Genomic DNA, 27,625 nt, shown 5'->3' on the forward strand with positions numbered 1-27,625 from the left:
AAATGTATGCTCTCAACGTAACTAACATAAGTTTCTGCTTAAGAATGTAATTTTACACAGATACAATCATTGCAAGCCTGTAAAAGTACGTTATTAGCATGTTAATTCCGTCGTCGTTTAGTAATGCTGAACCTTTGGCATTGCGAAAAAATCTTCGTCTCGGGAATGCCAGTATTTTCAGTTAATTAGTGAGACAAAATTTTGGTAGGCAGTCGTCGAACATAAGAAGATTATGTTTAACAGAAATCTGTGCCTTTTTGAGACGTATTGAAACATATTAATGTGGTCGCCTTGCTCATTGCGACGTCGGTTACCTAGAGAGCATGTTTAGGATGTGTTTCTAGGCCAGATGTTAAACTGTGTGTGTCAAGGAAGCTTCCTTATCAGAAAGCGACAAGGATAACTCCTCATAGAATTTTGTACCTCTTCTTCTGTGCAGGGTCTGCAAGCTATCCGTTGCCCGGCTGGTCTGTACTTCGACATCGAGAAGCAGACTTGCGACTGGAAGGATGCGGTCAAGAACTGCAAACTGAAGAACAAGGAGCGCAAAATTAAGCCGCTGCTCTACACAGATGAGCCTCTCTGCCAGGTAAGCCTCACTTCCGACTCTGTTGGTTTTATTCTATAGAAGCAGGGTTCTTCTAACATTTGGTAGTTTTATGTATACTTTCCCAGTAACGTAATCACGATAAAAGCGACAGTGTCATTTAAAAAATGGCTCTGGTTACTTGCACTACGTATGAAATGCCGAACGTTTTTCCGCGAGTTTATTTACAATCCGCTGAGGTCCCTCCGGTGAATTAATTTATCAAGCAAGCTCCGTACTCAACGGCAGGCTTCAGTGGCAGGCCACGAATCCGGCAATACTTAACTGTCAAAGTCACAGCGGACGTGGTCTCGAACAATCAATATGATCCTGCAGCATAATGTTATGTTGTCATAGATGACTAAGGAACAAGAACAGAGGGTGGGTCCGAGTAACGGCACATAGTTTCAAGTAAACCAGTTGTGTGCTGGTCTGAATGCAACACAGCGCATTCCTCCACATTGTCACTCTGGAGGTGCTATTTCCTTCCTGCCTTCGCACCCTGGGACCGATTCATCGAGCCGTGCGACACCAAACGGGCGACTGTCTTAACCTTTTGACTATCAGAATGTATGTGTCCCATATATAGCAGAACCTGTGGGAATTTGTTGCAAGGTATTTCCATGTATCAATGTCCCACTGGTAAAGGGAATTCTTACAATTACAGCTTGCACCTGTCGTTTGTGTTACCTTTACGTTTCATTGATAACTCTCAGCCCCGTTCCACTTCGTCTTGCCACACCAAATTATTTCGGACATGCAGATAGGCATCCCAAAGAACCGATCTGCAAAGTGGACTGCTGTCGCGACTTCCCTGACAATTCGTTTCGATGAACTGCAACGACATATCAACGTTAGCTGCATTATGAAAGGTTCCCATATTCAGCACTTGTAATGTGAGTCAAAAACTTGGAGAGATGCCCTAACCACTGATGTGTGTCTGTTTACTGCGTGCCAATATAGTTTTTGCGCAGTTTTCTTCCTGTTATTCGAGAGATACGCATGAATAACTTTGAATATCCCACCCTTCTCCACATTAGAAAACGAAGCGGCTCGAATTATTTCTTTCATATTGTAACTTCTCATTACGACACTAATTAAAGTAACCGTAAATTAAGGTCTTCACTCCGAAATTGTTCGTAATGAAAAGAATAACATTCAAATCCGACGAATGGAATACGTGGAACAGAACAACAAATTAAGACATTGCAATGTGGTTTGGGATCTAACACAGAGAAACTGCTCACAGTTACCGTTAGGAAACAAACCACGGTGATGAAAATTTCCCCCACTTCTTGGATTCGAACAGCTTCCTTTTGGTCAAAAGCTATTGGCGTGCGTTAGCAAATTGACATCACACAGATAGGCAAATCTTCAATAATATACACAAAAATATTAATTTATCGGGGAAAGTAATCGAAGAGATGGTTGCTACTCGACTCGTCTTGCCTGATCTTTTAGAATTAATTTGTTTTAACTGCTTTCTGTGTAACGTAATAATATTTGGAAATCCTCCAAATTAAAGGTTAAATATACATGTTTGTTAGACGAACGTGATTTTTAAAGATGATTGTTCAAGATGCGATGGATTTGTGGACAGCCACCGATGACGATTCATTATATATATTTTTATTTTCGTCTTTGGTAGGAGAAATAATGAGGTTTTCCGCAGGTGAACTGTTTCTTTACTTCCTAACCGAGAACGTCAGAGTTTAATATGGAAAATATTATGACATCCAGATGCAGCTCAAGTATCAAAAGAGAAATTAGTAGCATGTAGTGATTCAGGGTCAGATGTTAATGGAAATATTGTGCTTATTCTAAATTACTTTCCCATATTTATGAGAGGCACTGAAAAGATGCTCGTTGTACGGGTGTTGTAACATTTCCCACCAAGACGTGAATATGTTGAATAGTAAACAACTGTACGTCGAGGTTGGCAACAAGAAGGAAAGAGTAGGAGAGCTGACCTCTGTTGTTCCACCAGGATGGCTTCCTGGCGTGCGGTGACGGAGCCTGTATCGAGAGGGGCCTTTTCTGTAACGGCGAGAAGGACTGCACGGACGGCTCCGATGAGAACACCTGTGGTGAGTACTTGCAGCTATTGCTCCCAGCGTCGCCGTAGCGCTCCATCAACAATTTACTGCTGACTAACATTGATAAGTAATTAACGATCTGCGGCCCTTAAATGAATTAACAGCGAACCGTTTTTTTCCACATCGGTACGATTCTGAAAATGGACTTTGAACAATCGGATCAATTGTTGCTCCTGACGACGGGGAGTTTTAATATTGGAAGAGAAATTCTCAACCTGGTTCGGTGAAGAACTTTCAGTGGTGTTAGTAGCTTTATCTATTTAGAGATCTGAATCAGAAATACATGAGAGACCTCAGAAAATATAATTTCCTTCTTTATTCGTCCAAATCTTTGGAACCTTGATATCACAGCTAATACGACTTATATCAGGGGGGCAGCTGTTTGTACAGAATATGACCAAAGCACTACAAAGAAAGTCACACAATTCCAAGCGGCATGCTTGTTATGATTCTTTTTCTATTTTTCATCTTTTCGACATCACAAAACATTTAAAGCTGTCCCATATTACAAACTACTATACAGGCCACGAATGTAGTCTATTGATCGTTCCCCCGCCATCAAGAGCGCTGTTGGCTCGAAAGATAAAGCTTACTGAGCGAAGTGGGAAGTGGTTAGCACACTGGGAGTCGCATTCGGGAGGACGATGGTTCAAACCGACGTCCGCCCATCATGATTTAGGTTTTCTGCGATTTCTCTAAATCGGTTCGGGCAAATGTCAGGATGGTTCCTCTCAAAGGACGCCCCCGATGTCCTTCCCCATCCTTCCCTAATCCGATGGGGCCGATGACCTTGCTGTTTCGTCCCGTCCCCCAAATCGACCAAAGATAAAGCTCTCAGAAGACACTCTTGAATTACATGGCGAACAGTCTGCTTTTCAACTCCACAGTCAACCTTGATTTTGTTCCACTTGTAAAGGGACTCAGTATATCTTCCATTGTTGGTTCTCACTCTGTTAAGAACGGACCAGATCTTGCGTGGCAGTTCAAAGCCAAGCGGCTTGTCGATTTGTATGGCATCTTTAGTTGTTTCCTAGTAGCATTAATCTGCTACGTGTGTCTCCAGCATACATTAAAATTAATATCAACTAACATCCTTACGTATAGGTTTGTAGGTGTTCATGGCCAGTGTCATTCTGAATAGAATAATTGTGGGTGTTAGGCGACGACATTATAAAACAATGACGTAACTAAATTTCCAACGTTTTGACCGACTTGTTGTGGCCCTCTTCGCGGCGGTTAAGTCGGCAGTTTAGTTGCTAGACTGTTTTTTAAACACGCGGCCTAACACCCAAAATTATTATATTTAAAGTAACATCCTTACGGTTTGGAGTGGCTTAAGAGGGCGAAGTCTTCCTTCGCTAATGGTTGAAATGTCTGTCCGAACAGGAAGTTGAGGATTTTTCCATAGTTTTTGGTATTCCTGCAAAAGCGCACCTTCACGCCGCAGAGATGGAAGAAGTATGTGCATGGGTAGCCATAACGAAGGTGTAGGCAGTTATAACATGTACGGTAAGGTTGAGCTTTGTCAACAAATCTTGTGTGCATACTGCTCATCCAAGCTAGGGTGCAATATACCGCAAAATGATCAAAGAATCCCAGAGCTGAAGTGCGGAGTGTCGGTACAGATGATCTATATGATGTGCCACAGAGTTTCTGGAGTGATGTTATGAAGAGATTTGATTTTGGCAGCTGTCGTTAATAGGTGCTGCATGTAACTGGGCGTTCCATCAAGCGTAACCCCTAGATATTTCGAGTTTCTATTATGTCTGAGCAACCTTCCTTCAAAGTAGACTGCGGGCTCCTTCTTGGGCATCTTATTGCTTAAATGATTCGTTGAGACTTCCGTCTAGCGACATTTGCCTGCAGCTTCCATTTCCGGAAGTATTCACCAATAGTCGACAAATCATTGGTCAAAAGAGACCCTGTAACTTCAAGATCTCTACCTTCATTTTCGAGTGCCTACCGCATACCCGTGTTCAAAGTCAGTCTGTAACAGAATACTCAGATGTCCAGTTTACTCTTGTTTCACCCTCCGCATCTAGATGCAACATTCGAGCGTCCTACAGGGCATACTTTCAAACCGGACAATCCTTTCCCTGACTTATGGTCACACAGTTCAGTCGTAATACTAATCTTGCGTTACAGATTACTTGGGATACTTCAATGCGCAAATCAAAATGCATTTCGAGAAAATATAAGAAAGTAAATCCTTTACATCTTTCCCTCACCACAGTTAGTTGTTGTTGTTGTGGTCTTCAGTCCTGAGACTGGTTTGATGCAGCTCTCCATGCTACTCTATCCTGAGCAAGCTTCTTCATCCCCCAGTACTTACTGCAACCTACGTCCTTCTGAATCTGCTTTGTGTATTCATCTCTTGGTCTCCCTCTACCATTTTTACCCTCCACGCTGCCCTCCAATGATAAATTTGTGATCCCTTGATGCCTCAGAACATGTCCTACGAACAGAAAATGATTCAAATGGCTCTGAGCGCTATGGGACTTAACTGCTAAAGTCATCAGTCCCCTAGAACTTAGAATTACTTAAACCTAACTAACATAAGGACACCACACACATCCATGCCCGAGGCAGGATTCGAACCTGCGACCGTAGCGTCCTACCAACACCAGAGTTAGTAGATACTTTTAATTTTTCTTCTTCTCTCAGTGCTGTAGCAGTTTGTATATAGAAGGTGGGTGGTGAAGCGATGCACAGTGGCAAGAGGCAGTGAATCACGTGAAACTCCAGCCTGCAGCTGCAGCGAGCTCTTCGGAATACGTGTAGAACATTATCCTTTGATATTCATGTTAGTGTCGGTGTGGTGAAGGTACTTATCCTCTGTAGTGTTCATTGCGGCTGGTATAAAACAGATAGAACTGCTATGTTAAAAAGGAGCGGGAATAATTTTCAGAGGTGATAAATACACTACTGGCCATTAAAACTGCTACACCAAGAAGAAATGCAGATGATAGACGGGTATTCATTGGACAAATATATTATATTAGAACTGACATGTGATTACATTTTCACGCAATTTGCGTGCATAGATCCTGAGGAATCAGTACCCAGAAAAACCACCTCTGGCCGTAATAACGGTCTTGATACGCCTGGGCCTTGAGTAAAACAGAGCTTGGATGACGTGTACAGGTACAGCTCCCCATGCAGCTTCAACACGATACCACAGTTCATCAAGAGTAGTGACTGGTGTATTGTGACGAGCCAGGTGCTCGGCCACCATTGACGAGACGTTTTCAATTGGTGAGAGATCTGGAGAATGTGTTGGCCAGGGCAACAGTGGAACATTTTCTGTATCCAGTAAGGTCCGTACAGGACCTGCAACATGCGGTCGTGCATTATCATGTTGAAATGTAGGGTTTCGCAGGGATCGAATGAAGGGTAGAGCCACAGGTCGTAACATGTTTGAAATGTAACGTCCACTGTTCAAAGTGCCGTCCATGCGAACAAGAGGTGACTGACACGTGTAACCAATGGCACCCCATACCATCAAGCCGGGTGATACGACAGTATGGCGATGACGAATACACGCTTCCAATGTGCGTTCACCGCAATGTCGCCAAAGACGGATGCGACCATCATGATGCTGTAAACAGAATCTGGATTCATCGGAAGATATGACGTCTTGCCGTTCGTGCACCCAGGTTCGTCGTTGAGTACTCCATCGCAGGCGCTCCTGTCTGTGATGCAGCGTCAAGGGTAAAAACAGCCACGGTCTGCGAGCTGATAGTCAATGGTGCTGCAAACGTGGGTGCACGATCCGTTATAGTCATGTGGATAAGATGCCTGTCATCTCGACTGCTAGTGATACGAGGCCGTTGGGATCCAGCACAGCGTTCCGTATTACCCTCCTGAACCCACCGGTTCCATATTCTGCTAACAGTCATTGGATCTCGACCAACGCGAGCAGCAATGTCGCGATAAGATAAACCGTAATCGCGATAGGCTACAATCCGAAGTCTGAAACGTGATGGTACGCATTTCTCCTCCTTACACGAGGCATCACAATAACGTTTCACCAGACAACTCCAGTCAAACGCTGTTTGTGTAAGAGAAATCGGTTGGTAACTTTCCTCATGTCAGCACGTTGTAGGTGTCGCCACCAGCGCCAACCTTGTGTGAATGCTCTGAAAAGCTGATCATTTGCATATCACAGCACCTTCTTCCTGTCGGTTAAATTTCGCGTCTATAGCACGTCATCTTCGTGGTGTAGCTATTTTAATGGCCAGTAGTGTAGTTTTAAAGAGAATCAGAAACAGAAACGTTGGCGCCAATGTGGTGTTTACCCCGTCGTTGCATTTACTGAAGCTGACAACGGCTGGGACATATGGCGCGGGACAGAGACTTCTTACATGCAGACCAGTACACAAGTGGCATTTTACAGCCCCTTTTATAGCTTTGCATCTTTCCAGAAGCAAGGTAGGCCTTTACATTACAATATGTTATGTAACACAGACTGCTATTCTCGCAACAGGCTACTCGTTTGCTTCCTACCACTCGCTAATTGCGAGTACTGGCTGTGCCTGCGGGCACACAGTTTCTGGCACTGCTCCCAGATGGTCTCCTCGGAACCGGCCCCTGGGCCGTGGGCGCCGGTGGTTGCCGTGGGCGCCAAAAGACAGGCGGCGCACAAAGCGAGACGTGCCGGGGGTACCGTTAGCTGGCGAGGCTAGGCTGCTGCCGGCTACCGGTACCTCGAGGGGCGACCTCCAACGCTGCTGCCAACAGCCTGCCGACCCGGCGTAACTTTTACTGCGCAGGCGCGCAGAGCCCGCCATCACTCATTTCCTCAGCCTGCCGCTCCTACAGCTGCCACTTTCGCAGATTTCACTCCACTGGGCCCTTCCCCCCAGCTAGACTCTTCAGTCCCCCTGACGACGAAGCCTTTCCGAAAGCTCCCTCCTAACGCCGAGCGCTCCGCCTACTGTTGCACCCGAGTTTATAATTCCTGTCGTAGATATAGTAATTACTTCGGCTCGCCAGCATCACTTATTGCTCAGTGAGCAACTTCGTGAGCGCGGGCAATCTCGCTGGAGATCGTCCGCTTCTCCGCTAATTATGGCGCAGTTAATGAGTCAGCAGCATAGCGTAACGACTCCATTGGAAGAAGCAATCACTTTGCAGTGTAATGTAAAATTATAAAAGCAGAAAACCGAGAAACGTTAACCTCTTTCCTTGCAGTGTGTTACCAGAAAATTAAAGGGTCGGGCTGTTTGTGTAGAATTGAGAACCTAAAACATCTCCGTCTTGGGGCACCAAACAGCGTCTAAGGGTAATACAAAAACCGCAAGCTGTTTCAGTATGATTCTAATTACTATGCTGAAATCTCGGCACAGTATATTTCAACGGTGAAGAATATGGTGACTCCTCGATCTTTTCTTCGTGTTCGAAAGTTGTAATTAAAAAAATGGTTCAAATGGCTCTGAGCACTATGGGACTTAACTGCTGAGGTCATCAGTCCCCTAGAACTTAGAACTACTTAAACCTAACCTGACCTAAAGACGTTCCACACATCCATGCCAGAGGCAGGATTTGAACCTGCGACCGTAGCGGCCGCGCGGTTCCAGACTGTAGCGCCTAGAACCGCTCGCCACCCCGGCCGGCAAAGTTGTAATCACATTTCACTCGAAAATGTTGAATGTAGGTGACTAAGGCAGTCTTTCAGAGACGATGTCTTCCAGTACTGTCGCAAATACACAAAAGATGTGCTGGAGAAAGGAAATTTGAAATGAATAATCCGAAAGAAAACTTTACCACCAATTTAGCGTCGTGATCAACTCATTCAGTTCTTGTTACTGCTGCTGTTACCAGCCTACAAGAATTGAGCTGCATCTTCCGATTTGGAGACATGGCTTGCATTCGTATAAGTGGAGATCTTCTAGTAGTGGAACCTACTGTTTTTAAATGACACGTCAGATGAATGTCCGCATCTGTAAGCGAGTGATCCGAGCGTCTGACTCTCATGTGGAGGACGCAGGTTCAAATACCAGAACTGCCAGGCATTTTTCCTTGTGTGAAGACTGAAACAGAGTGCACTCAGACTTGTGATGCCAATGGGTGAGCTACCTGGAAGGTAAGTAATGGCTCGAAAGTCTGAAATTCGACAGCGATTGAGAGGGAGGCGTGCTTAAGGGTGCTCCTCCATACTGCACCCACACGATGCCACATGGCAAAGGGCGAGAAGGCGGCCAGAAAAACCCTGAACGCGGAGTCTATTTTTTGTTTTCATCAGATGAAGAAGCCAAGCCATGAAATAAGCACACTAGACAAAATACAACCGCTCCTAGGAGACATCAGTCTTTCTCTGTGACACTGCGTCTGCTCTTGGTCACGCAGAGGGTATGAGTGTTCTTTGATGGAGGTTTGTGGGACAGGTGGAGTGAAGAGCAGCTTAGTGGCAGTAGAATCAAAAAAATGTTCAAATGTCTGTGAAATCTTATGGGACTTAACTGGTAAGGTAATCAGTCCCTAAGCTTACACACTACTTAACCTAAATTATCCTAAGCACAAACAAACACACCCATGCCCGAGGGAGGACTCGAACCTCCGCCGGGACCAGCCGCACAGTCCATGACTTCAACGCCACAGACCGCTGGGCTAATCCCGCGCGGCTAGGCATTAGATAGCTTTTATTTACTTTCCTTGACTTCATGTAAGTAATTCATGCCCGTATCTGACGGGCGCTGCTTTGTGGGCATCGAGCCCACAGACTTCGATGGTGAAGCGTAGTGATGAAGACGCCAGTAGCTCCTAGACCCAATTAGCCTCGACGGCGAACCTGCCTTGCGACACTAGCATTTCTGGCCAGGTGGCTCAGCTGTTTTAAGATCTTATAGGTCAGACTGGTATGGCTTGGCAGAGTGCAGGACTTCCTCGCAGGAAGCCTCCAGCCCTACGTGTCTGGGCTAGCAGCATCTGGCGCTGGTGAGCGCCCGATGGCTTGGTGGCTGGGAGGATCAATTCGACGCCTAGCCCATCAGTGCCGCTGCTGGACCGTCAGACAAGTGCTCTTCTCATACTGATGTCTGAGCAGTGGTGGTCTCACGGTGGAAGTCATCACTACGGTAGACGCCGCAGCTGTCACCTAGGCCACGTACCAAAGTGTCGCTGGTTGAGATAACTTGCCGATCACCGATCAGAAAGCGGTCTGCTCCTCCGAGGCGAGTACTGCGGCGTAATGCTGTACCGAAGTGTTACAACAAATGTTTTCGGCAAAGAACCCCAGCGTTTGGCTCGCGCTGTTACAGTAATAACTTCAGTTCTGGAAGGAAAACAGTATTTTCAAGTATGTGAATCGAGCTGTAGCCATTCATTAGATTCCGTGCAGCTACCAAACTGCGATGATACTGACTACTACATTTCATTCTCTGTTCCAGTCCTAGACTTCGTTTTATGTATGGTTTAAATGGCTCTGAGCACTATGGGACTTGACATCTGTGGTCATCAGTCCCCTAGAACTTAGAACTACTTAAACCTAACTATCCTAAGGACATCACACACATCCATGCCAGAGGCAGGATTCGAACCTGCGACCGTAGCAGCCGCGCGGCTCCGGACTGAGCGCCTAGAACTGCTAGACCACCGCGGCCGGCTTTTATGTATGAGACCATAGCTTGGGAGCTGTTTAGCGCCCGTAAACCTCAAACACACACACACACACAGACCATAGCTGCTGTGAATTTCTGCAGGGAAGCGCTTCTCCTAAGTAAGCTGTTTTATTTTGAACAATCACCAAATTTCATTATTTAGCGATTAACTACTTTCGCCCCCTTGGGTATCAGACTTCACGATAGTAACACAATTTGCAGTGGCTATATCATTATATATGTGGCTAAAGCATCAAGTGAAGCTGTATCTGCCGGACGGAATGGCCGAGCGGTTCTAGGCTCTACAGTCAGGCACCGCGTGAAGGCTACGGTCGCAGGTTGGAATCCTGCATCGGGCATGGATGTGTGTGATGTCCTTAGGTTAGTTAGGTTTAGGTAGTTCTAAGTTCTAGGGGACTGATGACCTCAGCACTTAAGTTCCATAGTGCTCAGAGCCATTTGAACCATTTGAAGCTGTATCTAATAACGGTTTCGCACAGGCATAGTAGTTATGGCCACAGCTATCTCAGTATATCAGACCTGTAATCCATTTTTTTGGGACCAATAAAAGGTTACATGGTTGAGGTGTGATTTTGTACTGCTCGTCATAAGAGCCACATACCGTGAGACCCTCCACACACTGTGGGTTAAATGCCTCATCGGACCACTGGCGCACCTGACACCTTGCATAATGTAAAATCACGACTCACTGGACTTGACTACGCGCCTCCAGCCAGCAACTGTCCAGTTTCTGGGTCGTCTGGCCTACTGAGGATCTCACGTTGGAATGCCGCTGTAAGCACTGGCCTTCTCAGAGTTACGCGACTATATATGTCCGTTGACGGATCACCCTCGTAATGTCCGCTTGGAAACTGGTTGACATGGCTCTGGATTAGCTGACGCATCAGCTGCCTTCGAATTGGTAACTGTCTGCTGTCGCTATTGGTCAGGCTCTTTACTCCCTGTTACGTGGTCGAAATTAGTTGCTACTGCTGCATCAATTGTGTGCCTCCATGCCACGCAATACTCTTAGATGTCTCGCGGTGGACTCGCGTCACGACGCAGCGACGTGTCTCACAAACTAGGACCGGTGCTCTCTTTGAGTGGCGCTGATCAGAGAGAAGAGATTCTGGCCGGCAAGGGGAAGCAGGTCGCTTTCTCGCGAGATGGACCGGCGCGAGGTTGGGGCGTGGCCGGATCGTATCGGCCCCCGGTCCGCCGCCCATACCCGCCGTGACGCAACAGCTGCCAAACTGCCGCAGCCTGTGCCATCACAGGCGAGCCACTGCAGCCGCTCCTAATACCCACCGGCTTCGGAATTGCGTCATAATTGCGCGAATGGCTTTGCATGGCCAATGAGGAAGTACGAAGGAATGCCCTAGTTACAAAGGTATCGTGGTGTTGGAGGTATCTTCTGTATTGCCAACAGTAACTGATCCGTTGTTATCTAATAACACATCTCATTACTCGTGTTAGCTTATGCCATATACGATCATAGTAAGTAACATCCACGAGGGTGACTTACAGCATAGAACAAATTCAAGGAGGAACGCAGCTCACTCTTTCTGTTTACCCCGATTCCAATGATGCTGCGTAAGATAACCGAGAAATTTAATAATTATTCCACTACTGCAGTTGGTTCCGTAAAAGATAAATGCTGATGGCGACGCTGAACTCCACGTGCAACACATATCTTATTGCGAACATTGATAAACGTTGTATCCGAATACTTGTATTTTCACGAGTGAGCAGAAGCTATCAGAAAAAAATTAACTGTTTATTTTTTGAAAGGTGGTTGCTGTTGTTGCTGTCCTCATTCTGAAGATTATCTTAATGCATCACTCTGCGTTAGACTATTTTGTACAAGACTCTTCATCTGTCCAACTACTGCAACCTCCATCCATTTCAGTCTTGATACCACCTATAATCGATCCTGTCACAGTTTTCACCGCACTCTCCCCGTACCCCCTGCACACATAGTCTCCTCTGTTACCAAACTAACTATTCCTTGATGCATCGGGTTGTGTATGGGTTATGTCACGTATAAAAGATTGTTATGAAGTAAAAATGTTAATGACTAGAAAACATCACCAGCTGGACCTCATATTATCAGAAGAAGAAATGCCCGCTTGCAAGATGTCAGCCCCAGTAATCGATCCCGAGCAAAAATTTTGGCCATGATTCTGATGGTACGCAGTTACGACCTCCTGAAAGTTCAGCTTATAAACTTTCGCGCGTGCCGGTTGTTTATCACTCGATCCACTCCACCGCAACCGCCAAGTGGCGATAGCGGAGCACTTTACTGCCGAGTTGAGACCAGAGCCCTCCTATTCGTGACATCTTGAAGGCGAAGGACAGTGGAGAAGGAGACTCACACATCTGTTTTGAAATGTTTTTCGAGAACACACATTACTCAATGTAAAAATAATAAGTAATATGAGTATGTAATTATGTCAACTTCAGTCATATATATGTTTAGTACTATTTCAACAGTATTTCTCAAAATCAAAACGAATAAACCTAAGCAATTGAAGAATTATTATGAAATGAAATTAATGATTTTCGATTTACAATTTGATCATGCCACTGACGTTGAAGAATAGCACATCTCCTTCAAACTTACTTCACGTTAACAGTAATACCTTCAAAATACAAAGAAAGTAACACACAACAGCGATATTAATAATTAAGTAACCCTACGCTATATCTGAAATGATACACTCATTCGTGTCATTCATTTACACTGTACTCGTGGATAGTAACATAAAAATGTTCAAACTAAAGAGATTGTTGATGCCAGCTGCTGTTTAGAAACGACGCACATTGACAAAATGAACAAAGCTTGTCGCCAATGTCAAAACAGTGTTTCAAAGACCTCTTACCCACTCAATTGTACAGTACTTCACTCTCGAGCATTGGGCGAGTGACAAACATCCGGCGGTCGCGAGTGTTTGAGAGCTGTGCTTTCAAAAGGTCATACGCGTGCTATGAGAATAATGGCCCAAATTTTGGCGCGGGATCCATTATTAAGTCTGATATCTTGCAAGTGTGTTTTTTTCTCCTTAAACTGTGAGGTCAAGTTGGGGTTATTCTTTGTGAGTGCGCATTTAAGTAGCTTCGGTGATATTTCGCAACGTTTTGTGCCCTGATCCCCATCATCTGCACTGGCATAGTCCACGTTGTACCTTTGAAAAAGAAAAGCTAGGTTTACAGTGCTCAGCTCCCTCACCTACAGTTCGATAATTGTCTGTCTGGCATCGTTTCGGATGCAGAGCGCGCTGATCGAGCTAGCCCGCTGTAGGGCCTTAGTTCTTATCAGTGAAATAGCAGACGAGTTGGTAGCAGACCACAGGATATCTCAATTGAGAATTATTGTGAGGGGATTTCTAACGCAAGCACTGCCCTGTAACCTAAGGGAACTAACCAAAACCCTTGATGAGAGCCAGTAAACAGGAACTAATTACAGTTTTCTCAATGAATTTTCGTACTTTCTCTTTCATATGCAACTTAGTGGCAGATTAAATTTGTGTGCTGGTGCGAAACTCGAACCCGGGACGTTTGCCCTACGCGCTTTGGAAGGTAGACGAGGTACTGGCGGAAGTAAACCTGAGAGGACTGGTCATCAATCGTGCTGGGCTAGCTGTGTTGGCAGAGCACTCGGCCACAAAGGCTATGAGAGCCTGTGAACGAAAGTAAGCGTATAGAAGTGTTTCCACACGTAATCTCTTAGGAATGAGACACGGGTAGAGAACGTCAAACAAGTGAGAAACGCATAGTGTTGGTTTTATCATTAGCTGCCACTTGCACAGTTTGTTCAATATGAGCAACGGACACGTCGACGAGATGGTGTACAGCGGCAGATTTGCACCTGCTGGCTAAAATTGGAACCAATTTTTTTCCAGTGTAAATCGGTTCGGCGTTAACACATTAGCACATCTACAAAGTTTCGTTGCAATACGATAACAAACAGCCCACACTGGACCTCCGTGAGCAGCAGCACTTCAATATTAAGTACAGGGTATCTGTGTATGTGTAACTTAGTAAACTGGATAGAAGTGCTCGCGACTTACGTAATTTATGCCCCCGCCGCTTCAGAGCGATGATGGAAGGTTCCTTTTTTCCCTTCGCTGCTCCCAGGGGCAGTCAGAGACGGCGCTCGTTAAGCAGACTCGTTTTTTCTTTCAGCAGACGACTTCTTAAGTAATAGAACCCAGTACGTTGTCCTCGATGGCGAGTGTTCATCGGAGGTGAGGGTATCATCTGGTGTGACCCAGGAAAGTGTGGCAGGTCCGCTGTTGTTTTCTATCTACATAAATGATCTTTTGGATAGGGTGGATAGCAATGTGCGGGTGTTTGCTGATGATGCTGTGGTGTACGGGAATGTGTCGTCCTTGAGTGACTGTAGGAGGATACAAGATGACTTGGACAGGATTTGTGATTGGTGTAAAGAATGGCAGCTAACTCTAAATATAGATAAATGTAAATTAATGCAGATGAATAGGAAAAAGAATCCCGTAATTTTTGTTTACTCCATTAGTAGTGTAGTGCTTGACACAGTCACGTCGATTACATATTTTGGCGTAACATTGCAGAGGTATATGAAGTGGGACAAGCATGTAGTGGCAGTTGTAGGGAAGGCGGATAGTCGTCTTCGGTTCATTGGTAGAATTTTGGGAAGATGTAGTTCATCTGTAAAGGAGACCGCTTATAAAACACAAATACGTCCTATTCTTGAGTACTGCTCGAGCGTTTGGGATCCCTATCAGGTGGGATTGAGGGAGGACATAGAAGCAATTCAGAGGCGGGCTGCTAGATTTGTTACTGGTAGGTTTGGTCATCACGCGAGTGTTACGGAAATGCTTCAGGAACTCGGGTGGGAGTCTCAAGAGGAAAGGAGGAGTCCTTTTCGTGAATCGCTACTGAGGAAATTTAGAGAACCAGCATTTGATGCTGACTGCAGTACAATTTTACTGCCGCCAAATTATATTTCGCGGAAAGACCACAATGATACGATAAGAGAGATTAGGGCTCTTACAGAGGCATATAGGCAGTCATATTTCCCTCCTTCTGTATGGGAGTGGAACAGGGAGAGAAGGTACTAGTTGTGGTACGAGGTACGCTCCGCCACGCACTGTATGGTGGATTGCGGAGTATGTATGTAGATGTAGATGATAGTGGGACGCAAGAAGTTGGGAATAAAAGAGAGAGAGAGATTAGCGGTTCCGGTACTTGTCTTACAATCACGAGAAATCCGAAAACCTTGGTCTAGGAGACTGTAACCATTTTCAGTTCATTTCTGGAGGTGTAAATATCTTTGTATGTATGTGTGTGTGTGTGTGTGTGTGTGTGTGTGTGTGTGTGTGTGTGTGTGTGTGCGTGTGTGCGCGCGCTGACATTTATGAGGTTGATGCATAGTTGCTCGCCGAGCGGCTGCGACAGTGAGAACGAAAGCTCGATGCGGGAGGTGGTTCCACGTGTCCGCGAGCCATGGGCGTGCGTCGCATTCCAGGCGACGGCGAAAGCTGCGCCGCTGAGGGCCACGCCTCGCGGTGGCGCGGCGCGCCTGCAGGGCCACCAAACCGCGCCAACAAAAACGACACGTCACGGCGCGGCGCGGCGCGGCGCGGAAAAACGTTCGCGTATCCCCGTGAAAACAGGCCGTCTGCCAGTTCACCACGAAGCTCGTCCTTCACACTGTCGCGCATATTTAGAGTTCAACATCTAGTTTCACTTTCTATCATTCTTCTTTTTGATTCTATCTTTATTCGTACTACTTAATACGCGCTTCTGATGTAGCGGATCCAGAAGATCACTTTTCAGTCGACTTACGGAACGTCGTGTTCCTGTGACGTCATCAGTAGCTGCTAACTGAATACCAACATTAGCACAGGAATTCTCTCCTGTACCGTACTCCATAAACGGATATTTTTGATATTCGTGGCAAAAATTGTCAGATGAGTTGCGATTTCAGTCCCATGTAAAGTACCCACAATAAGCAATGCTTCATTGTGGACATGTAGGCAGTTTTCTCCTGAAAATATACACATCCTTCTTCTTCGTCAGTCTATCTCCATTGGGCATGTTGTGGAACGACCTCTCTGCTTTTTGTAAAAGCACTAAACTTCGCTGGAATCGCCACTAATACCTAAAATGGCTCAAATGCCTCTGAGCACTATGGGACTTAACATCTGAGGTCATCAGTACCCTAGAACTGTAGCGCCTAGAACTGACCTTCCCCGAGATCGGCTTCTACTGGGTTTCCCATTCTTCAGTAACTGATTCGAGTCAGTATTTTGTAACTATGGCATTAAATTTATGGTTCAGTAATATTCACATCTGTCACACCTGCCTTCTTTGGAACTTGAATTACTACATAGAAAAACCACTCTTGGTCTTTTATGTGTCTCATATATCTTCCACAGCAAGTGAAATAGTTTTGTTATGGCTCACTCTCCCAAGAATATAAATAATTCTGAGGTAATGTCGTCTAGCCGGCTGGAGTGGCCGAGCGGTTCTAGGCGCTAGTCTGGAACTGGGCGACCGCTGCGGTCGCAGGTTCGAATCCTGCCTCGGGGATGGATGTGTGTGATGTCCTTAGGTTGGTTAGGTTTAAGCAGTTCTAAGTTCTAGGGGACTGATGACGTCAGAAGTTAAGTCCCATAGTGGTCAGAGCCATTTGAACCATTAATGTCGTCTACTCCTGGGTCCTTGTTTCGAATTATGTCAAATTCTGTCATGACTCAACCATATGCTCCTAATCATACACAGGTTGCAAATAAAGGCTAGTAATGTGAATACTGCAACACTTTTCCAAGTAGCATATCATGTATCTCCACCGATCGAGCATCATTATGTGTCAGTTCATGTTAATGCTTCGTACTCAGTGATTTCATTGGCTCGACTACAGATCATGTGTCTCGCAAAGTCTGCTCTAGCTAATCCTCGGTGCTCACTGCCTCCGGGAGGTGCTGCCTGTCAGTCATTCGTCTGGTAGCACATTACTATCTCGCCTCTCTGTTGTTATTACACGTGATGCTTCATCGAACCCAACCAGCGATCTCGAACTCTGTGCCAAACCGCACCTTTCACAGTTTTCCGTTGTGCATAGTAGCTGAAGTAAAGCCTGAGAACTGCTCTGGCCAAGAATGGTGATTTCTGCAACCGCTGTGCAGTACACGCCTTGTGGCGACCAGACAACAATGCGCGGATTGTGAAAAACGTTCTGATTGGTAATGCCATGTCGTGTCTTTAGAGCCTAAGCACATTGACAAAACTTGCGTATTGCGTGGCACTGCCAGTCCTTTCCAGGTTACCAATTTTTTAGTTAATTTGTAAACATAACAACTCCTCGTGTCAGCTCGATAACAAAGCAGTGCAGCAGCATGCGTCGCTGTTTTTTTTATTTTTTTTTTAACAGTAAGGAACTGAAAACTAGTAAGTGCACTCGTTGGGTCAAGTTAGGGACGGACATAACTACAACCATGCTAATAGTTGTAGAAAAAGGCATAAAGAAAGAGAGCAAAGTGCGGGGCGAAGAAAACCATGAAACAAAACTGAAGGGTGGAATCCATACCACCATTAACAAGTGCTACATCTTGCACTGGATGGGAAAACAAAAACTGCGAAGACCTTTTCGCACCGGGGACAAATAGAGGAAATGGGGCAAATACTGCTACAGAGTGTGAGGATTCACAACGAAACTCTCCATCTGCTGTATCATCCAGGTATGACTTCTCGTAATGATGAAAGTAGACCCCACGTTGTATCGTGTAGTGTTCTATCGTCGTCTTGTAATCTTAGCTTCTCTTACCCGTGATGTTCCAGCTACGTGGAGGGTCGTAGAACACACTCCACAAAAAATTGGAAAAATATTGTCGATACTTTGGGTTACGGAGGATCTTGCAATGTCGTTCCTGCAAATAGTTCCAAAAGTCTAAAGTGTCCTTAGTGTCGTCTTGAAACAAATAATGCACTGCATGTCCACGAAGCCACGTCATTGCATTAGTTTTAGTGCGTGGGTAATACGTCTCATCCGGGAATAGGATAGTCTTGGGGTCGATACGATTCGGCGTTACCCGAAGGAAGTATGCTGACATTTGCCTCACTAAGTGCCACACTGCCGTAGACTCGCCACAGCTAAGACGGTGTTCATCGTTGTCTTGAACGCCACAGCTCGTGCACGTGGGTGAGTCTACCATGTGGATCGCACGTAGCCTCGATCTGGTCACCTGCTTACCGTTGACAGTGATATACCACATCGCCGTGACTTCAGTGTCCAGTGTTACGTGGTGAATTGTCCTCTACACTACTCGCCAGTTGACGTTCGGGTGCTTCCTCTCCACGACGTTATCGGGTCGTCCACGTTGCAGGACCCTATAAACCGCCTTTGCCGTCGCCAGGTGAGTCGCTGGTAAGGCAAGTCGAACGTAACTGAGTTCGAGGTAAAAGACACCGATGTAGAAGAGCGAGGAGGGGACGTGCTGTTAAATGTTTCGGGACTGTGTGTTTGTGACGCGGCTGTTGCCTTTTGCAGACAACGACAACGACCCGAACCGCGCGCCGCCCTGCGACCCCACGGTGTGCGTGCTGCCGGACTGCTTCTGCTCCGAGGACGGCACCGCCATCCCGGGAGACCTGCCCGCCTCCGAGGTGCCCCAGATGATCACCGTAACCTTCGACGACGCCATCAACAACAACAACATCGAGCTCTACAAGGAGATCTTCAACGGCAAGCGCAAGAACCCCAACGGCTGCGACATGAAGGCTACGTTCTTCGTGTCGCACAAGTACACCAACTACTCGGCCGTGCAGGAGATGCACCGCAAGGGTCATGAAATCGCCGTACACTCTATCACGTGAGTATCTGCTGTTGATTTACCTTTCTCCATCGCCAGTCCCTCCTACGCGTTCAGCAGCTGCGCCTTGAGATAAGAGCAGTCTTCAGCAGAGAACAGGGAAACATTGCACGAGAGGTATGGATCTGGTTTTGGCAAAGTTACTCACCGGCAGATTGGGTGTGTGGTTTTAAGGCAGGAGGTTGTGCGGTACCATCTAACACAAGATTTCGATGAACTGTCTTGTTTAGTATTTCTCAGATTGCTTTGTGTGCCAGCCGATATTCATCGCTGTCTTGAAATCAATGAATCGAAAGAAAATGTCTCACAAGACGTAATATTTGCAACCTATACTACTATGGGAGACGAGTAAAAGCTCTGAGTCGCTTGTTCATCAAAACTTCGAAAAGCTTCTATCTCTATTCAGTGTACTACTTCCAGCGGCATCGTCAAGCTGATCTCGCACAGTTAACCATTATCAGTCTCCCCTGACTTGTTTCAGTGCGCATATAAAGAGGTGGAGTTGGGATACCCTTTAATCAAAATTTCGAGTCGGCTCGAGTGAAAGCTACCCAACTGGTTAGTCATGCCCCTGAAAACTGCGAGATTTATATTTATGTCTCCGAAGCAAAGTCGTGCAGCAGGAACCCGACGTTCACAATTCTCGCTTTAAATTGCACTGAAATTTTCCAGCAACAAAATGTCAACGTCACCTGGGAAAACACGATACGGGTGAAATCTGAGGTTGTTAAAGGATTTCAACAGAGATCCATGCATTAGCGGTCGCTTTGCAACTCACTAAGGGCATTCAGTGGCAACCCATTATCTCCTTGCCGTTCGAGATAACTAGTGCAATTATCGTTGTACGTAAAGGAAAACAAGTACAAACCACCATGCGACACAGTTCTGAGATTACGTAGAGGTCCCACTGCCTAACAGATCCATAATACGTTATGGCCTCGTTCGAGTGAGAAATCATGTCCCAAATAACTACATCGTATGGCAGACCGAAGAGAACCTTCAGTTGATAGCAGAGAATATGTAATGACGTAACTGAACATATTGGTTGCAACAGAAAGCTAAATTTTAGCTTTTTAGTTAAAATTAGGGCTGTTGTGGTGTCCTAAAAGAACTTGTAAACACCGAGGTTCCAAAATTTTGTGTTATGATCTCTAGACGCCAACGCACAAGAGTTCCAAGTGTGTTATGTCAAAACAAACCATTATGCAGGTATGTTATTCATAAAATCTACTCCAAAAACCGTTCTCATTCGATTTCTCCACTACACAGGCATTAGAAAGCTTTTTTTTGGAATAGTCGAAAGAAAAGAGTTCAGGTTTTACCTATGTTTCGCAGGCGTTGTGACCAATGGTAAGAAAAAGCGGAATATATTTTTTTACTGAGGAAATATCGTTATTTTTGTTTGGGATGAATCGTTAGAAGCAATAGTTTCGGCAGATTCGGCAGCGAGTAGCTACAATCAGTTATGAAGTCTACTCCAATATTGAGTCACGACTCTCTACAATCAGGTGTCGTAATTAAGTCGATAGAAACTGTTATTGCCCGGACCATCCCGTCGTCCCGGAGAATTTGGACTTTTTAGTAATTTAAGAAGATGAAGAAGCTTGCACAGGATAGAGTAGCATGGAGAGCTGCATCAAACCAGTCTCTGGACTGAAGACCACAACAACAACAGTAATATAAGATTGACTGTAATTCGAAATCGGGATGTAAGAAAAGATATTTGATGGTAGAAACGTCTTCTGCAGCACGGGTTAGATTAAGGAATATATGTTGGATGCTGAGGCTCTGGAGAGAGTGGTTATTCACACTCACGACATAAAGGGAGAGCAGGATTCATTGCAGTCCAAGACACCAACAGCGGAAAACGGCGAGAAACGCCATGGACCACCGCGGCTCATCTCGCATTCTCTGGGCCTTGTTCTCCAGCCGAGTATAGAAATTCCCTTTGAGCTTTTCTTATGTTTCAGATTCAGAGCAGGGAAGAAAGCGAAAATATAAGAACATTGAAAACGTTCGCTAGCTGTAATCTAGCAACAGTCAGCTCAAAAATTCTCTCTCCGCGTTTTTGCCATGTTATACGATACCTTAGTTTTTACACTACTGGCCATTACATTGCTACACCAAGAAGAAATGCAGATGATAAATGGGTATTCATAGGACAAACATATTATACTAAAACTGACATGTGATTACATTTTCACGTAATTTGGGTGCATAGATCCTGAGAAATCAGTACCCAGAATAACCGCCTCTGGCGGTAATAACGGCCTTGGTACGCCTGGGCATTGAGTCAAACAGAGCTTGGATGCCCATACAGCTTCAACACGATACCACAGTTCATCAAGAGTAGTGACTGGCGTGTTGTCACGAGCCAGTTGCTCGGCCACCATTGACCGGACGTTTTCAGTTGGTGAGGGATCTGGTGAATGTGCTGACCAGGGCAGCAGTCAAACATTTTCTGTATCCAGAAAGGCCCGTACAGGACCTGCAACATGCGGTCGTACATTATCCTGCTGAAATGTAGGGTTTCGCAGGGATCGAATGAAGGGTAGAGCCACGGATCCTAACACATCTGAAATGTAACGTCCACTGTACAAAGTGCCGTCAATGCGAACAAGAGGTGACCGAGACGTGTAACCAATGGCACCCCGTACCATCACGCCGGGTGATACGTCAGTATGGCGATGACGAATACACGCTTCGAATGTGCGTTAACCGCGATGTCGCCAAACACGGATGCGACCATCATGATGCTGTAAACAGAACCTGGATTCATCCGAAAAAATGACCAGCCAACGCCGGTCAACTGCTGTTTGTGTATGAGAAATCTGTTGGAAACTTTCCTCGTTATCAGCACGTTGTAGGTGTCGCCAACGGCGCCAACCTTGTTGTGAGTGCTCTGAAAAGCTAATCATTTGCAGATCACCGCATCTTCTTCCTGTCGGTTAAATGTGGCGTCTGTAGCACGTCATCTTTGTGGTGTAGCAGTTTTAGTGGCCAGTATTGTACAAGTTTTCTGGAATGAGTGGGTGATACGTGGTCATGTTGTCTTCATCAGATCTTAGTCTCTTATAGTTCAGTTCGCAGCAAGAGCGGCTTGTTCACCACGAGTGTTTTGGGCCTCACGAATGACCGCCTTTCTCTGTGGCCTACAGGCACAACGACGACGAGCAGTTCTGGAGCAACGCGACCGTGGACGACTGGGCCAAGGAGATGGCGGGCACCCGCATCATCATCGAGAAGTTCGCCAACCTCACAGACAACAGCGTGGTGGGCGTGCGCGCGCCCTACCTGCGCGTCGGCGGCAACAACCAGTTCACCATGATGGAGGAGCAGGCCTTCCTGTACGACTCGACCATCACGGCGCCGCTCTCCAACCCGCCGCTGTGGCCGTACACCATGTACTTCCGCATGCCGCACCGCTGCCACGGCAACCTGCAGCACTGCCCGACGCGCAGCCACGCCGTCTGGGAGATGGTCATGAACGAGCTGGACCGCCGCGAGGACCCCCAGTTCGACGAGTACCTGCCCGGCTGCGCTATGGTCGACTCCTGCTCCAACATCCTCACAGGTGCGCAGTCGTATCCTGGCTCTTGTCGCCTCCTTTGCTCGTTTTGTGCTTATCACCATATTCACACACTGAAATTGCCAGCAACCAGTTTGATTCGTGTGATCTTCTTAATCGAGAGGTTCTCCTTGCACTTTATTATTCAGTTCAACATATTTCCGTAACACAAAAAACATTCAGGAGACTCATCATTGCTCTGAAAAGCATGCTGATACTGGTATCGGATGTAGTTCAATTTTTGTAAATGAGTTATGTTCTATATCATTTCAGGTGAAAGATTTTCCTTCTCCTTGTGCTTCTGATCTCATTCTCCATCGCAATTAACGAAAATAAAAATTATTTTACATTCTGGTAACTGGTTTCGGTCTATAAGACCATTCTCAGACCGAAGCCTCCTAATGACGTGAGCCGCTGTTGATGATGATGATGTTTGGTTTGTGGGGCGCTCAACTCCGTGGTCATCAGCGCCTGTACAAAGTTCCAGTTGTTACACAGTCCATTTTTTTACACAGTCCAATCTAGCCACTGTCACGAATGATGGTGATGAAATGACGAAGACAACACAGGCAGCCAGTCCCCGGAGCGAGTGGCTGTGCACTACCGACTAGTGCCTTATCAAGAACTGCTCAAAATTTAAAAAAAAATGACAGTACGTTATTGCCACCTGGACAACTTTTTATTAAAATATTAACCATGGTAGCTTTTCCACAATACCATCAAAAATTACTTCCAACCCAAATGATTTCTACGGCGACGGGAAATTAAACTCAGCTTCTGCTACTCCTCCGTGTGGGGTGTCAGTTGAGTTGTTCTCTTTTCTGTTTGCTATGGTTTCCGTAAATCAAACAAAGAGTGCCAGGGTTTTTCTCACAAGTCAAGACCAACTCTCTGCCTCTCTCTCTCTCTCTCTTTCTCTCTTTCTCTTTTGACCAATTCAGATAATTCCCAGACTCCAGGTATGTCATTCACAACAGCAGTTTGTACTTTAACAGATCAAAGAACGCATTTCCACTATCAGTAATACGACGAGTGCCAAATATCAGGCTATTACAATTTAAAAACCCGCATATACTGCGTGGAGAGAGTATTTATACAACTGGGGACTAAACCCAAGGTGACATAAGGTCGCACCTGTTATTCGTGTCGATTTCACGCTATGTGCACCAAAATTACTCAATGCCAACTGGTGCCGAGACGTTTTGTCTGCATGAATCAACACGCAACAAACAACCTTTCATGTAAGCTACGGTTTTCGACACCTAGTCTAGTCATTTCAGGCTGCCATATAGTTTCTGAATACTAGAATCTCTGTCATAGATCCGAGATCAGTGACAAATATTTTCTCCACTGTTTTATGGACTGACAGTTTGATCTTTCACGGATGATAATTCTTCCGTCGCTTGCAGACCATAGTGTAATAAGTCGCTCACATTTAGGTTTCCTTGTCTTACTCTTTCTTAGTTCCATTTCTACAAAACACACAACGATGTTATAACGGTAAACTTGTGATTTCTTCATAAATTCCACCTAAACCGTCAAACACTACGGTAATTCAGATCCAAAATTTGAGAGTAACATCAAAAGGGATATTTGATGTACGACAAGTGTACCGCTCCAGAATGAGATTTTCACTCTGCAGTGGAGTGTGCGCTGATATGAAACTTCCTGGCAGATTAAAACTGTGTGTCAGACCGAGACTCGAACTCGGGACCTTCGCCTTTCACGTGCACCATCTGAGTTACCCAAGCACGACTCACGGCCCGTCCTCACAGCTTTACTTCGCCGAGTACCTCGTCTCCTACCTTCCAAACTTTACAGGAGACGAGGTACTGGAAGAGGTAAAGCTGTGAGGACGGGGCGTGAGTCGTGCTTGGGTAGCTCAGATGACAGAGCACTTGCCTGCGAAAGGCAAAGGTCCTGAGTTTGAGTCTCGGTCCGGCACACAGTTTTAATCTGCCAGAAAGTTTCATATCAGCGCACACTCCGCTGCGGAGTGAAAATCTCATTCTGGAAACATCCCCCAGGCTGTGGCTAAGCCATGTCTCCGCAATATCCTTTCTTTCAGGAGTGCCAGTTCTGCTATGTTCGCAGGAGAGCTTCTGTAAAGTTTGGAAGGTAGGAGACGAGGTACTGGCAGACGTAAAGCTGTGAGAACGGGGCGTGAGTCGTGCTTGGGTAGCTCAGATGGTAGAGCACTTGCCCGCGAAAGGCAAAGGTCCCGAGTTCGAGTCTCGGTCCGGCACACAGTTTTAATCTGCCAGGAAGTTTCAAGTGTAGCGCTATTTTTGGCGTCCCCGCTCCCATTTTATGCACACGTGCAACTCTAAGAAACTAAAGTGGTGATGGATAACTGAGTATTATACATGTTCGTTTTGCGTCCTTGCAGGTGACCAGTTCTACAACTTCCTGAACCACAACTTCAACCGCCACTACAACAAGAACAGGGCGCCCCTCGGCCTGTACTTCCACGCAGCGTGGCTGAAGAACAACCCCGAGTTCCTGGACGCGTTCCTCTACTGGATCGACGAGATCCTGGAGTCGCACAAGGACGTCTACTTCGTGACGATGACGCAGGTGATCCAGTGGATCCAGAACCCGAGGACCATCCAAGAGGTGAAGAACTTCGAGCCGTGGAGGGAGAAGTGCGTGGTCGAAGGCCGCCCCGCCTGCTGGGTGCCGCACTCGTGCAAGCTGACCAGCAAGGAGCTGCCCGGCGAGACCATCAACCTGCAGACGTGCGTGCGCTGCCCCAACAACTACCCGTGGGTCAACGACCCCACCGGCGACGGCTTCTTCTAGGCCGCGCCCGGCCCCACCGACGCCGACGTCGACGCCGCCCATCGTTCCTCGGCCGCTGGCGCCGCCGTGCATCTCCTGCCCCCGCCACGTCCGGCGCGCCACCGGCGAATCGCAGACTCTCGCCGCCATTCTTCATCGTGTACTGCCTTCGCTGCTTGTACTCGGCGGAAGCGAACTCACATCTCACTCAGTTGAAGTTCACTCTAATAAGCGCGTGGTCCACTACTAGCAGTAATACCCTCCTGTATTTTTGTTTTTGTTTTCGAGGGAAGGACACAGAGAAAATGAACAGTGGTCCCGCCCACTCCTTACGTTCGGAAAGGTCGTGATTGGCTCCATTCTCTCTGGTAGGCCGCAATCCACGTCGGAGCAGGGGACGGTGGATTGCGTAACAGCGATCGTGATGACTGGTCAGCGCCATCTCGCTTGCCGAATGTAACATTCTGCTGCGCTTATCATCACACAGTTGTGCGAGCAGACGATACGCAAAAAGAATAAATCGCTCACTTTTGGACAAAAGAAAATGTATGAAAATATGTAATCTACTCATTTGTTTGTTGTTACCTGATTGTTCCATTATTTTCGTGATGTACTTGTATTTTAGACGTATGTACTGAATAAATTAATTTCTACACCATCTGCTTGGCATTTTTAATTTCTTATTTTCCTTTCCCATAACCGAGCAGCGCGTAACCCAGCGCTTAGCTCGTGCACAGTAGGATTAAGAGCCTGCCCACACGCCTGTTACTTTCTTAAATATGCATTGTGAACCGATATGACAACATCTCTTGCCAAACAGGTCACATTATTGCAATACTTCGCTCTCCTTCTGCGACTGGGTCCACACCCTTGCGAGCCCAGAAGGAGGCCGTGTTGGAAGCTGTGTTGCCGCCCAGAACAGAACAGTGACCTCGCTCTGAGGTGCCGCGAATTGAGTCACGTCGTGACTTCCAGTAACGGGCTCCTTTTTAACCTATCGCGCACCGCTATCGGCCTGCAAAGGTTACTAGGATGTTGCACAAGTTCCGCGAGAGGCTATCAGGCTTGGGCGGAGATCACGAACCCACAGTCCCGGAACAGAATAGGCGAACGACGACTTGAGGTGTAGCAAAGAAAGTAGAGCTTCACCAAGGCCAAGAACAAGGAAGCGCAGGATTCCTAAGAAATCAAAATATCATGCACTAAGACCACTTACCGTCTATAAACGTGCTCAAATACCACCATAAGGTTCAACGTTTCAAATGGGCACACACACACACACACACACACACACACACACACACACACACACAATATGGAAGAGAAATTATCAAATGGCTTGATTCAAATGGCTCTGAGCACTATGGGACTTAACATCTCAGGTCATTAGTTCCCTAGACTAAGAACTACTTAAACCTAACTAACCTAAGGACATCACACACATCCATGCCCGAGGCAGGATTCGAACCTGCGCGCGGTTCCAGACTGTAGCGCCCAGAACCGCTCGGCCACTCTGGCCGGTGGCCACCAGCGGCCGGAGAGAAATTATCATTACTATAAAATGTACCTATATCATGTCAATAAAAACACACAAACTTTTCGCTGCACGATAAGTCCACAGGAACTATCAATTTGCCTTGAAAGGCGAAAGTGTGTTAACAATAGATAAGTAAAAAGAGCAGTTTCTACATCATTTACTTTTTATTTGTATATCTGAAGTAGTTGTGCCACTTCATTTGAAAGGGGTCCATTAATAACATTTCTGTACATTAAACGAATATCTCTGACTTGATGGCAGCATTAATCCTACTCCGTCCTGTGAATTTTTCTGGTAAGTATTGTGTCTGGTAAGTAATTCCATGCTGAACTGCCGAGCTGTGTGAACTGATTGTCAGGTTCTTTGGAAGATATGTGCGTACGACGTTCGATTTCAACAACAAAGCAGTGCTGTAATTCGACTAAACGTCAGGCTGACGATTACTTTAAACAGAAAAAAAAACCTCAAATAACCGCAATACGGAAACAAATGTTTCAAAAATGGTTCTAATGGCTCTGAGCACTATGGGACCTAACTTCAGAGATCATCAGTCCCGTAGAACTTAGAACTACTTAAAACTAACTAACCTAAGGACATCCCACAC

General features: G+C 46.1%; 1 protein-coding gene across 1 annotated transcript in view; it reads left to right on the top strand.

Annotated features, from left to right (window-relative positions):
• Positions 1–26,142, top strand: part of LOC124772857 (chitin deacetylase 1) — a 69,025-nt gene extending 42,883 nt beyond the window's left edge. Inside the window, exons 3-7 of the mRNA XM_047249355.1 lie at positions 440–589; positions 2,574–2,673; positions 18,814–19,135; positions 22,294–22,709; positions 25,093–26,142. Coding sequence (XP_047105311.1) covers positions 440–589; positions 2,574–2,673; positions 18,814–19,135; positions 22,294–22,709; positions 25,093–25,505 — 1,401 coding nt within the window. The 3' untranslated portion in view covers positions 25,506–26,142. The remainder of the gene's footprint in view (positions 1–439; positions 590–2,573; positions 2,674–18,813; positions 19,136–22,293; positions 22,710–25,092) is intronic.
• Positions 26,143–27,625: the final 1,483 nt, after the last annotated feature.

This window comes from Schistocerca piceifrons, chromosome 2 (assembly GCF_021461385.2).
Source record: "Schistocerca piceifrons isolate TAMUIC-IGC-003096 chromosome 2, iqSchPice1.1, whole genome shotgun sequence".
NCBI classification, from domain to species: domain Eukaryota; kingdom Metazoa; phylum Arthropoda; class Insecta; order Orthoptera; family Acrididae; genus Schistocerca; species Schistocerca piceifrons.